The 13,808-nt window shown below is 48.3% G+C and overlaps 1 protein-coding gene across 2 annotated transcripts in view; it reads left to right on the top strand.

The window, feature by feature from the left end:
- Positions 1 to 12,494: 12,494 nt before the first annotated feature.
- The window catches only part of PKN2 (protein kinase N2), a 242,299-nt gene continuing 240,985 nt past the window's right edge, over positions 12,495 to 13,808 (top strand). For both annotated transcript variants that reach the window (XM_068239844.1, XM_068239843.1), the window contains exon 1: positions 12,495 to 13,006. In XM_068239844.1, the coding sequence (XP_068095945.1) occupies positions 12,962 to 13,006 (45 nt within the window). In that variant the 5' untranslated portion in view covers positions 12,495 to 12,961. The remainder of the gene's footprint in view (positions 13,007 to 13,808) is intronic.

Genomic DNA, 13,808 nt, shown 5'->3' with positions numbered 1-13,808 from the left:
TCCCCGCTGCTCCTTCTCCGCTGGGCTCTGGCAGGCTTCACTTCTTCCTGTCCCGAAATTGATTCACAATCTGTTTGCAGTAAAGGCAACCATACGATCCCTCTCTGATCAGATTCGATCAGAGAGGGATCTATCTGTTGGTCGATCTGATTGCAAATCGACCAGTGTATTAAAGAGAGGTGGGAGGGAGAGAAACATTGTCTGTATGTCTTATATATGTTACAGAGCGCATTCCTGCAGACTTTGTTTTTAACAGACCATAAAGAGTTACTTAAAGACCACATGAACAGGGGCAATAAATCTTTATTGGGGCTGGCGGGGCCCTGACCTTTTACTAGATCAAAAACAACTGCTTCAGATGCCTGGTGGATAATCCAGCTCTGAGTTTTTCAGACCAGCACCCGACCCACAGCCCCGCTACCCGCACCGGACCCCGATTTCTGGTGAATCTGGTACCCGCAGCCCTGCTACCCGCACCGGACCCCGCTTTCTGGTGAATCTGGTACCCGCAGCCCTGCGACTCGCACCGGACCCCACTTTCTGGTGAATCTGGTACCCGCACCCGCAGGTCACACCGGACCCCGCTTTCTGGTGAATCTGGTACCCACACCCGCAGGCCGCACCAGACCCCGCTTTCTGGTAAATCTGGTACCCGCACCTGCAAGCCGCACCGGACCCCGCTTTCTGGTGAATCTGGTACCCGCACCTGCAAGCCGCACTGGACCCTGCTTTCTGGTGGATCTGATACCCGCACCCGCAGGCCGCACCAGACCACGCTTTCTGGTAAATCTGGTACCCACACCTGCAAGCCATACCGGACCCTGCTTTCTGGTGAATCTGGTACCCGCACCTGCACCGGACCCTGCTTTCTGGTGAATCTGGTACCCGCACTCGCAGGCCGCACCGGACCCCGCTTTCTGGTGAATCTGGTACCCAGACCCGGTACCCGCACCTGATAAAAATAAAAACGAAAACCCCACAGGTACCTGACCCGATGCAGGCCTCTCATTCTTTGTTCAGGTCCACTTTTAGGCATGAGTAGTGGGGAAAATCACCCCATTGGGGACATACAAACAGGTTGTAACTCTTTTCCATGGTATTAAAAACTATTATTTTAGTCATTTTCTGGAGGTTGACTTTTAAGTTAATTTCCAGAGAAAAAAAATGTTCTCCCATACACATTATTAGAAGTAACAAAAGATACTTCATATTTATCCATATCTTCTTCTAAACTGGAGGCTACTGACACATCTGTACAGCGTTGACCCTGCACTGTCGCCCAAAGGGTCGAGTCACAATCCCAGCCTGGCAACTAATCTCGTATCTGGACTTGGAAAAATACCCCACAGCGAACTCATACTAATCGGAATTGTTTTAAGGACTTGAGTTTATTGCTTTGTGTGTAAGGTGGTGCAGCCTGATATAAAACTTAATATTAAAGCGGTTTAAATCTCTGACAAAATTTTCAACAAAAATGTGTTTTCCTACTTTTTATAACCCATACAATTATCATATTTGCTTTTGTGCACAAGTATTATTATTCATTTAGAAATTATAACTTCCCAAAGTTCAGTTAATTTATTTTTAAAGCTGCTGGTGCATTTTATTCATAACTGTTGTAATTCTTTTGTGAATGCAGCCACCAGTGATTTCTGACCTGTGTTTCACCCCAGGACTCATCAGCTGAAGTCCTGCACAGCCAGGAATGTTTACATAAATGTATCAAGTAAAGAATGTTTACACAAGATAAACTTAACAGCAGTTCGGATGCGGGTTCTCCCTGCAGAAGAAAGAGTCAGCCCTGTGATATAACCCTTTGAATGCTGTTTTACTAAAAAAAACAAAAAGCATTGTGTTAGTATATTATATGCTGTAAATAATCTTTTAGAGCAAAGAAGAAATTCTGGGTTATATTCCGCTTTAAGTTATAAATGATTTAGCCAGTGTTGGCCCATTGTAAAATTCAGGGCTGTGGAGTCGGAGCAATTTTGGGCACCTGGAGTCGGTGGTTTCATTAACTTGAGGAGTTGGATGATTTTTGTACCAACTCCATAGCCTTGGTAAGTATTAGATTAAGAAGTCGGAGCAATTTTGGGTACCTGGAGTCGGTGGTTTCATAAACTGAGAAGTCGGAGTCAGATGATTTTTGTACCGACCCCACAGCCCTGGTAAAATCTTTCTTCCCCCGATTCACTTTCTGAAATGTATTATGGGTGGCGGCATCTCTAATCCTATCAGTTGCAGCCAAGTGGAATGTTTTGTTTGGCCTTGTGCACACCAAGAGCTCTACTCAGTGCTTTTTAAAATGCTAGCGCTCTGAAAAGCGCTTGGCTAATGTATTTGTATGAGATGGATCACACCAAAGCGATGTGATTTTTTCCCAATCACAAGACCTGCGGCATTTTGGAGGCAATTCAGCCCAAATATTATTAGGTATAGGAAGGTGGAAAATCGCTCTAAAAAAACGCTATACAGAGCGTTTTCTTTTTGTTCTACAAAAGCTCTTCACTTTCAGCTCTACTGTACAAAAAAAATAAAAATGCTACTACAAAAATCGCTGGGCATACCTAGAAAATCGCTCTGAAAAATCACTTCAAAAAGCTCTGATCGTTTGTGATTACAATAGCAATTGCACTGGCCCTTTCTGAGATTTCCGAAACCAGTGAAAAGAATGCATGGTCTCCCAGAACGAGCCCTGTTAAAACAGCGCAGATTTGGGCGCAGCCGGCACCACCATAGGCCGTAATAGGAAATACGCCTATAGTTGCGCTCAGTGAGTGATTTGGACGGAGCTCAAATTACTTTTCAAACACTGTAATTCGGCTGCCAGTAATAGCTGGCAGACGAATAACGTCTTTCCCCACTATCCATGGCGTCCTGGGGGGAATACTAATTAACGCCACCAAGACATATATATCGGCTATATTCTGTGCCCAAATCTCTCCACGGCTATTTAATAAATATGTGTAATGATCCGCTCAGCTGGCTGCACAGGCAGACAACTGTTTGACCATTCCTTAAGTCTGTGGGATGCAGGTCTCTGGATAAGAGACCTGTCTTTGCTTTCCAAGCTTCAGATCTGCTCTGCTGAGGAATTTGCATATACTGATTATGCAAATTGCCTAGTCGCCTCCCTTGAAGGCTTGCAGCATAAATACCATGTGATCCCACAATCCTTTGCTGGTCATCCTTCATGGTTTGTTACTGATGAACTCTCCTAGAGTATCAGCACTGTTTGTTTGCTAAAGTTATCTTAGACTAATTCTTGGGACTGCACTAGGCAGCTCCTCTAGTGCAAGTCAGGTTGCTTTATCTGTTTTGTCTGTGTTGCCTCTTGCCGTGATTGTCCTGTCGCCAGCGGTGGTCAACAGGAAATCATTCTGTCTGTTTGGGGGTGCTAACCAGAGCAGCGGTTGCTACTGGTAGCCCCTTCTGTTCATCTGTTTGGATCGCATTAGCCTCTAGCGGTAGCGGCTGTGGATCCTTCTGATCTGTATTCTTGGAGGGTAAGCTGGAGCAGCGGTTGCTACTGGCTACCTCATCTGTCTGTCCTGTTTGGATCGCACTAGCCTCTAGCGGTAGCGACTGTGGATCCTGCTAGCCTGTTTCTGTACTTGGTTCACACTCGCTCTGGCGGAAAGAGCAGTGGATCTTTCCTGCCCCTGAACCCGGATCGCACTCGCTCTGGCGGAAGAGCGGTGGATCTTATCTGTCCTATTCCTGTTTTCCGTTCGTCTGTCTGTCTTGTTCTGTGTTTACGCCTGCTGGTGCCTGGTGTGAGGTAACCGATTAGCAAGCGTCTACGCAACCTGTGTTGATCGCTTGCTTTCGCAAGTGTTCATTCTGTCTGTCTCAGTCTAGTTGTGTTTGTTTGTATTACTTGTGGTTAGTTAGGGTGGCGTGCTTGTCTCTGTTGCGCTTATCGTGCGGAGACCGTGCCGTAAACGCGTTCGCTGTTGCGAATGAGTGCGGTGTTCGCGTTTAGCTAGCGTTTGTTATTTTCCTTATCTCTCATGGGGCTTGATTCACAAAACGGTGCTAACTGTTAGCACGCCTGTGAAAACCCCCTTAGCACGTCTAAACAAGCTTTTCGCGCATAAAACTTTACGCGCGCAAAACTTTATGCGCGTAAAACTTTACGCGCGTACTGCACAGAGCACAGGGCGCTCCGCGCGAAGTGCCCATTAAAGCCTATGGGAAATAGCGCGCGTAAAACTTTGCGCGCGTAAAACTTTGCGCGCACAAAGTTAGCGCGTGATCTAATTGAGAAATCCGGTGCTAACCTACTTAGCACCCTGGTTAGCGCGTCTAAAGACTTTAGACGTGCTAAGTAGGTTAGCACCGCTTTGTGAATCAAGCCCATTGTTGTTTGCTGTGCCTTTGCTACTCTTGTGCTCTGTCTTGCTCACTCTTGTGTCACTTCTGGCAATTGCCTCTCTCGCGATTGCATTCCTACTTTGTTTCTGCTGTTGTGTGTTCACCGTCGCGCGTTGGCGACTAGATTGGTGCACACACATACATCCTGTCGCTGTGCTCTCTCTCTTTAAGGGCTATCTTGCCCTGCATTGCTTCCCCTCGTACAATCTGGCATCTGTGGCTGTGCAGCGGATCTGTTCCTCTGCACTCCACAGCTCCATCTGCCGGTAGGAATTCCCCTCTACAGGTGCATCGCACCTTTTGCTGGGTTCTCTCAGATTATACGCTTGTGGAGGATTTCCGCAGTGTCAGCGCGCATCCTGTGCGCTGACCACGGAAAGAATTCCACAATCGTTAAAATATGCTCCCAGAATGCACTGGGAGGAGAATTCCGCATATCTAAACACCCTAGGCTAAATATCACTGGGAGGGCAGGGCTACATACCAATGTACAGCAGTGTATAGATATAGGAAGTGTTTCTGATGTTGAAACCAGGAAAATTAAGGTAAAAAGGGGTATCCTGAATAATGTACTGTATTCTACTATATGTCACTACTGCGACTCTTTTAGGACTGGTGGCCACTAAAGATATCAAATCACTAAGAGCAATTTTGCAACTAAAAACCGAGCAACTTTCAGAAATAGGATTTTGACCATTGCATTTCCTGAATGAAATCGCTTTGAAAATGCAGGCACTGCAATTGTGATTTCGGACAATTACTCCTGTGGAATCGTTACCATAGGCTTTCATTAGTCTAGCGCTTTTGGAATCGCAATTAATTCCTAGAAAGCACAAATGGGTCCCAGGCCTTAGGTTGCTTGTGTGCAGCAGAACTCATGGAGAAGCAGACAGTAAGTTTGATCATGCGACAAATATGAAAGAAACTTCTTGCTTTGTAAATATACATCATGTTGACTAGAATTGCATGCACCTGCCAATAGGGCTGTGGAGCTGGAGTTTAGCAGTCGTGGGCAATTTTGGGTACCTGGATTCAGTGGTTTCATAAACTGAGGAGTCGGAGTCGGGAGTCTGAGTTTGGTGATTTTTGTACCAAATCCACTGCCCTGGTAAGTATTGGACTAAGGAGTCAGAGTCGGAGCAATTTTAAGTACCTGGAGTCGGAGTTGGAGGTTTCATAAACTGATTGGAGGGAAGTGACGCGGGCGGGTAGCGCCGATACGGAGGAGGCGGAGGGCGCGCGCTAACAGACAGGCATAGGTAAACATTGTGCTGGCGACACGCTGTGTGTCGCTAGCACTGCGGGGGGTATAGCGGCGCGCAGGGGGGTCCTGGAGGCACACCATGGGGCAACGGAGGCTGGTGTTAGTGTGCACAACTAGCCTCTGTGCCCCACTAACATAATTAAATCCCACCTCGGGTTCTCTTCAAACATTTTATTTCACACTCACTGCATTCTTGAAAAAAAACAAAGCTATCCATGGTAGAAGCTTTTATTGTTGCTGGTGTACCTCAGGTTTTGTACCACAGTTGAAATTGAGGGCTAGGAGAAAACTGTGGGAGTGGAAATGTCTGAGGACTGGGGCCCACTAGAATTGGTGCATTGCAATTAAAAGCACCTTTGTAGCGTTTTCTGGAGTGTTTTCTGCCGCTTTTGAATTTAGTGCTAACAATTTGTATAGCAATTGCATTGTTTATTACTACTAGCACCAGGGAACAGAGAGTGGTTTTGGGTAGTAAAAGCGCTGCAAAATCCATTTGTACAGCAATTAAAAAGCGATCCTATACTTTGTATTGGATTGCAAACGCTCGATGTTGATTTGGGGAAATTGCATTAGCTACTTGTAACGATGGGTGTCAGCACGCAGAGAGAATCTGATTATTGGCGATCTGCAGTATCACCAAGAATGCAGATATATATCCGATTATTGATGATCTGCAGTATCACCGATAATCCGATATATTGCTAACCTCTGGACACCAGCAAAAGAACACAATCAAGACAGTAATATATCACGGAAGTGTGGAAATATCCACCACACGGCAATTCCTCAGAGGTGTGGTTACCTCTGAATGGGAACCCCGTGAGTGAGATCCTCTAACCAGGCAGAGTGAGGAATCTCGACCCCTAGCAGTAATCATCTGCTTGGGGCAGGCGTCTCGGAGAAGCAAGCATCAGATATAACCCTCCAGTGGGAGACTTTCCACTGAAGGGAGAAAGGTCAGACAGGCAAGGGTTCAGCAACAGAGATGATGGCAGCAGTACAGGAACGGAAGGCAGAAGAGTAATCGGTAATCAGGCAGAGGTCGGCAACAAGAATCAGATAGGCAAAGGTACAATAAAGAAGAGAGAGAGAGTAGTCAAGGATAGCCGAAGTCAAAACACAGATACAATATCAAAATACAATCCTAACTAAGGTGTGAAATCCTTAGTATCAACACCAGGGCACTGAGCTAAGGTCTGAGCGCTAACACAACAGTGTATTCACGACAGCAGACAAGGAGCAAGTGAAGTTCAGCTCCTTATATGCTGAGAGTCACTGAGCAAATCCGCCCAGAGGCCTAACCAATCAGGACACCTCCTGAGGTCAGCTGACTGGAGAGTCAGCTGACCCTCCTACGTAGGACGTAAAAATCCTGCCTCCTTGCGCGCACGCGCGAGACCCTTTGCCTCTGAACGTTGGAGAGGCCAGACCCTGAATCCGCGCCCGAACGCGGACTGAAGTCCGCATGCCGCAATAGAGGACCCGCCGCCATGACGCCAGATGCGGCGGCGTCCCCATGAGCCTGCGCCGGCAGCTCCGTATGAGCGGCAGAGTCTGCCGGCTGAGAAACGGAGACCGCCGCCATGCTGCCCTGCATGGCGGCGTTGTCTCCGCTATCCTTCACACTTCTGTGGGATCGCCTCCACTGACTTTCATTAAAGTGTACCTGTAACGAAAAAGATTTAGATACCACAGTAGGGGGAAGCCTCTGTATAATCCACAGGTTTTCACCATCCCACTACACCTTGCTGTTCCAGCTCTGGCACCCCAGAAGCTTCCAGACAAGGGCTTGTTGACAGAGAATGGCCGCATTGTGGAGGCGCAGATGTCTTGCACAAGCGCAGTAGCATAGAGCCAATCAGTCTCGGCATTTTCCGACGAGCGCCTGAACAGCTGTGCTAATGTACAGGCACAAGCTTTCTGGCATAGTACAGCCTCGCTCATTCACCTATGCTACGGCAATTTTCCCAGCGAGAAGCGATGATCTGGAGGAGGATGTTGGAAGCTACTGGAGGATCCAGATACTTCTTCCCTACCGAGGTAAATACCGTATACTCCGGCGTATAAGACAACCCCAACTTTTCCAGTTAAAAGATACTTTTTGGGATATATTTTCCCTATAAGACTACCCCTCTTGACTCTTGGACATTTGTATACTTTACTGTATGTACTGGTGCTATACTGTATAAACAGGTACAGATACTGGTGCTGTACTGTATGTGGTACCCAGTAAACGACAACCAACCAATCATGGCAAGCGATGTACCTTACCAGTGATTGTTTGGTTGCTGTATACAAAGCCTTCTTGGATTGGTCAGCTATCCCTGTCTGCAAGACTATCAGAGTGTTAGCGCAAACATGCCTCTTTCACCCATCTAGCCTGCCCTTGTATTCTATTACCTTCTTCTCTGCCTCTCAGATCTCGCACATGCTCGCCTGCACCGCTTCACTGCAGTCCTCAGGAGTGAGATCTGAGAAGCAGAGAAGGAGGTGCGGTAATAGGATACAAGGGCAGGCCAGAAGGGTGAAAGAGGCGTGTTTTTATGGGCACAGCGCCACTCTCTCACTTTTTTCTATACCCTGGGCATCCCGGACACCCCCAGCTTGCTCCGCCCTTCACTTACACCTTCCCAGTGAGGTGCCCCCTCACCTCGTCATCGGGACCAAGTTAAGTCACTTCTTTCCAGGAATCCTGGTGAGTGGATTTTCTTCTACCATACTTGTACAGCCCTTGCTGTTATCATATGGTCACCGCATACGGTGGGGATGCGGCCACGGACATTTTTGAGCTCCACCCACAGTATGCGACAACCGCAGATTCTCCAGTCCGGCTCGGAAGTTTCAGCACCTGCCAAATAAGACGACAACCGGCATATAAGACGACCACTGACTTTTGAGTATATTTGGCTGGGTTAAAAAGTAATCTTATACGCCAGAATGTACAGTATTTAACTTTCCCTTTGCGAAACTAACAGGTTTCCTTTAACCTCTCGCTTTTGGAATAGCTGAAATCACTCTGGTGGAGCCCAGTCCTTATGCCTGGTACACACCATACAATTTCCCATCAGATAGACTGTTCAAATCAATTATTTCTGACACGTCCGATCTGATTTCCGATCATCTTTCTATTCAATTTTATATAGAAGTGATTGGAAAATTGATCAGAAAAACAATCGGTAATCAGATCGGACCTGTCAGAAATAATAATCGATTCGACCCTTCTTTGTGATGGGAAATTGCATGGTGTCTACCAGTTATAAATAAAATGGTTCACTACCTGAATCCCTTTTTATCTCCATTAGTAAGTGACTGAAAATTCCCAGGTAGGGACACAGACCACACTAAAAGGTGCCCATACATCAGACAATGTATTGGCAGATCACAAAGAGACAGATCTCTCTGTGATTGAATCTGATCGGAGATCTCTTGCCTGCCATACACCACAGCCCGATTCCCAATCAATTTCATGATGAAATCGATCAGAAATTGGCCTTGTGACCAGGGCTGTGGAGTCGGTACAAAAATCCACGACTCATCAAGTTAGGATTCCACCGTCTCCGACTCCTCTAATTTGCATATTACAATCTTGTTGATTAAAAATACGTAACATGAAATGCATCTCTTACCTGACAACGCTTAGGAATTTTACAAGACAACTGAAGTTAGAGGGATATGGAAGCTGCCATATTTATTTCTTTTTAAACAATACCAGTTACCTGGATATCCGGCGGATCTTCTGCCTCTAATACTTTTAGTCATAGACTAAAACTAGTCCTTGGTAACAGTACTTGTAGAACAGGGCTGCCCAATAGGTCGATCGCGATCTACCGGTAGATCGCGACCGCCTGATTGGTAGATCGCGGCCTCCTGGCCGCATCCCATTGACTTTTGTGGCCAGCAGCTGTAGAACGCGGCCACTTGGCCGCGTCCTATCAGATTCTGCTGCTGGCCGCTGTGTCCAATCAGAAGAGGAGAGAGGCGCGGCTGAGAGGCTAAGGGCGGCAGTGTCATGGCTGGGGGCGGCGCTGGAGGCAACACTTCCGCCTCCTCTCACGCTGCCCGCCGGAGCGCTCCCTCAGCCGCCTGGTGATGTGATCTCCGCCGTGAAGTTGGCTGCGCGCACGAGGTGTCATGGCTGCCCGCATCGCTGCTGCACATGGCCTGTATGGGGAGATGACAAGCCCGCAGACTCCACAGTTGAAGGGAGGTAAGTGTGCCCGCCCTATACCTAGCTAACCTGTACTGAGGGGACCTATGCCTAGCTGACCTGTACTGAGGGGACCTACGCCTAGCTAACCTGTACTGAGGGGACCTATGCCTAGCTTACCTGTACTGAGGGGACCTATGCCTAGCTAACCTGTACTGAGGGACCTATGCCTAGCTAACCTGTACTGATGGGACCTATACCTAGCTAACCTGTACTGATGGGACCTATACCTAGCTAACCTGTACTGAGGGGACCTATGCCTAGCTGACCTGTACTGAGGGGACCTATGCCTAGCTGACCTGTACTGAGGGGACCTATGCCTAGCTAACCTGTACTGAGGGGACCTATGCCTAGCTAACCTGTACTGAGGGGACCTATGCCTAGCTGACCTGTACTGAGGGGACCTATGCTTAGCTGACCTGTACTGAGGGGACCTATGCCTAGCTAACCTGTACTGAGGGGACCTATGCCTAGCTAACCTGTACTGAGGGGACCTATGCCTAGCTAACCTGTACTGAGGGGACCTATGCCTAGCTAACCTGTACTGAAGGGACCTATGCCTAGCTAACCTGTACTGAAGGGACCTATGCCTAGCTAACCTGTACTGAAGGGACCTATGCCTAGCTAACCTGTACTGATGGGACCTATACCTAGCTAACCTGTACTGATGGGACCTATGCCTAGCTAACCTGTACTGAGGGGACCTATGCCTAACTACCTTTCGGGGGGGTGGGGTTGGGTGCATTTAAAACGTTGGTAGATCTCCTGGCCTCTGCGAATTTTAAAGTAGCTCGCGAGCCGAAAAAGTGTGGGCACTCCTGTTGTAGAAGGTACAGACAGGAACAAAGAGCATCTATCAGGCCCTAGGCAATGTAACTGTAGGTACATGTAAGAGTAATATGTAGGTACTCTGCAGGGGAATAAGGGGATTCTTCCTCTATTACACATTCTTCATGCACAATCTGAACCAGGTTTATGGGTGATAGACAGCACCTCTGTGTTCAGTGTGCACAACATTCTCAGTGGATTCCCTGCAGCTCTGTGGAGAGTGCATATGTATAGTACTAGTATGTAACAAAGTAAACCTGAGACAGATGAAATCAAAATTTTATACATACCTGGGGCTTCCTCCAGCCCCCTTCAGGCTAATCAGTCCCTCGCTGTCCTCTTTCACCACCTGGATCTTCTGCTATAGGTCCAGGTACTTGAGCCAGTCGGGCGTAGAGCGCATACACACTCCGCCGCTGGAAGCGTACTACACCTGCGCAGCTGTTGGAGCGGCACACGGCTGGACTGCGCTGACTGGCTGAATTACCGGGACTCATAGCAGAAGATCCAGGTGACGAAGGAGGACAGCGAAGGGTGGCTGGAGTAAGCCCCAGGAATGTATAAGACTTTTATTTTCATCAATCTCAGGTTCCCTTTAATCTGTAGTCATCAAACCAAATTTTAACAACATATCAAATTATTTGATTTCATGAGCAAAGGGAGTGCATAAATTTGCATAAACCAGCATCAACACAGAATTATTTCCATTTCATTGACATCTCTATTAGCGACACAGCTACACATCAGGCTTTATTCTTACAGCATAGAGGAGTTTAAATAAGAGATTCCTGTGCACACAACATATATATATACAGTCACAATCAGATATGTATATCTGACTTTAAAAATACAGGGACTGCTTTATTGAAGCAGCACAAGTAACTATTTTTTGATTGGTTTATTTCATTTTTGTGGACTAAGCAGAGCTATTACTGTATCTATAAATTATTTATGATGACTATTATCTGAGAAATAGAACATTTTATCATATTTTCTATTTTAATTACAGTTTAAATTCATTAGGAGTCGGTGCATTTTTTCCCGACTCCAGGTACCCAAAAATTGCTCCGACACCACAGCCCTGCTAAATGTGGCCCCCTTCCCCTATACTTTACCTATCTGCATACACGTCACTCCGACAACTACATGGATTGCCGCGGAGCCCACGGCGGACATGGACAGAAAACAATATAGTGAACTGGGTGTCACATTTAGCATGGGGGGGGGGGGGGGGGGGGGGGGGGTGTCAATGCCAGAGGGGTGTGTGTGTTTTCATCACTCGTCCCCATATCACTTGCCATAACCGCTGCGCACCCAGTCAACCACGATGGCCCAACATCTTGCAGCACGTTTGATCAACATACTCGGCACAAATATGGTTGCATCGTTGATCGGGCATGCTCTTAGTGGCACCGATTTTCATTTGAATCAACTATTAAAGCGAATGGTCGATCGGCCACCAAGACACAAGATGTATGGGTACCTTAAAAATCGGTCAGATTTTATCTCTTCTCTGCTGTAGGAAAACAAAAGTTTGCTTTCTTAAAACAGAAAGTATTTTCAATAAATTCTCTGCTCTAGATACACTTATGTAAAAAAATTGCCTTGACCTCAGATCAGAATACTAATCTATGTTGAAGATTACTCCACAATTTTCTCCTCCACAAGTTCATTTTACACCACCTTCCAAAATGTTCTATTGCTCCGGGTATTGTGGCTTCTTGTCCTTGGTATCTGCTACAGTAACCTGCCTAGTTTCAGTGATGTACATATACTTCGCCATTCCTCTCTCTCTGGGAGGCGGTGCTAGGAGGGTCTGATACGGAGCTGCAGCCCAGAACACGCCTGGAAAAGTTGAACTGAGTTGTGAGACAGAAAGTTACACACGGGACTCCCACGGGCGCTACAGCCAGACGCAGGTTTCACAGGGGCGCCAGTAGGGGGCGCTAAAGTGAAGGCGGCACTTGGCAGCCACTATTCGGGTCGCCCTGTACTCCCCTGTCCAGCGGGTCATGTGACGGCCGCAAAGCGTCGTCCGGCGCGACAGCGTGACACGCAAAGGGTGCGACAGGCGCGGCGTACGGGCGGCGAGAGGAGTGTGTGTGAGAGAGAGAGGGGTCTGGCCGAGGAGTGCGGGGACAGGCTGAAGAGGCGGCGCTGCCATTCCCTGCTTTCCTGTCTCCCCGCTTCCTGTCGGTGTGCCAGGGGGGAGAAGGGTGGCGGCCTGTGTGCTCGGAGCCTCCCTCCCTCCACTCCCCCAGGTGCAGAGAGCAGCCGGAGCCGCCATGGCGTCCAACACGGAGAGGGAGATCATTCTCACAGACTACCAGGTAATGGGGGCAGGGTGGGAGTCGGAATGACTACGCTTCGGTCCACTAGCCGGGTCTGTCCAGTCTCTTCTCACACGTCCCGCACTGCTTATAGCTGGTCTTCCAGGCTGCCCTGCTGTCTGCTGGTCTTCCAGGCTGCCCTGCTGTCTGCTGGTCTTCCAGGCTGCCCTGCTGTCTGCTGGTCTTCCAGGCTGCCCTGCTGTCTGCTGGTCTTCCAGGCTGCCCTGCTGTCTGCTGGTCTTCCAGGCTGCCCTGCTGTCTGCTGGTCTTCCAGGCTGCCCTGCAGATAGCTGAGCTTTCACCCTGCACTAGTGACTGCTGGTCTTCCGGGCTGCACTGCAGATAGTTGAGCTTCCAGCCTACTCTAGTGACTGCTGGTCTTCCAGGCTGCACTGCAGATAGCTGAGCTACCAGTATGCACTAGTGACTGCTGGTCTTCCGGGCTGCACTGCAGCTGCAGATAGCTGAGCTTCCAGCCTACTCTGGTGACTGCTGGTCTTCCGGGCTGCACTGCAGATAGCTGAGCTTCCAGCCTACTCTGGTGACTGCTGGTCTTCCGAGCTGCACTGTAGATAGCTGAGCTTCCAACCTACTCTGGTGACTGCTGGTCATCTGGGCTGCACTGCTGATAGTAGAGCTTCCAACCTTCCCTGCAGATAGCTGAGCTTCCGGGCTGCGCTGGCGCCTGCCGAGCTTCCGGGCTGCGCTGGCGCCTGCCGAGCTTCCGGGCTGCGCTACTACTGCTCCCCTGTTTACATATGATACATTCTCAGTGGAGATGTTTTCCCACAATGATATTCAT

This window comes from Hyperolius riggenbachi, chromosome 6 (genome assembly GCF_040937935.1).
Source record: "Hyperolius riggenbachi isolate aHypRig1 chromosome 6, aHypRig1.pri, whole genome shotgun sequence".
NCBI classification, from domain to species: Eukaryota; Metazoa; Chordata; class Amphibia; order Anura; family Hyperoliidae; genus Hyperolius; species Hyperolius riggenbachi.
The sequence above is the reverse complement of the archived record's forward strand: the minus strand, read 5'-3'. Positions and strand labels throughout refer to the sequence as shown.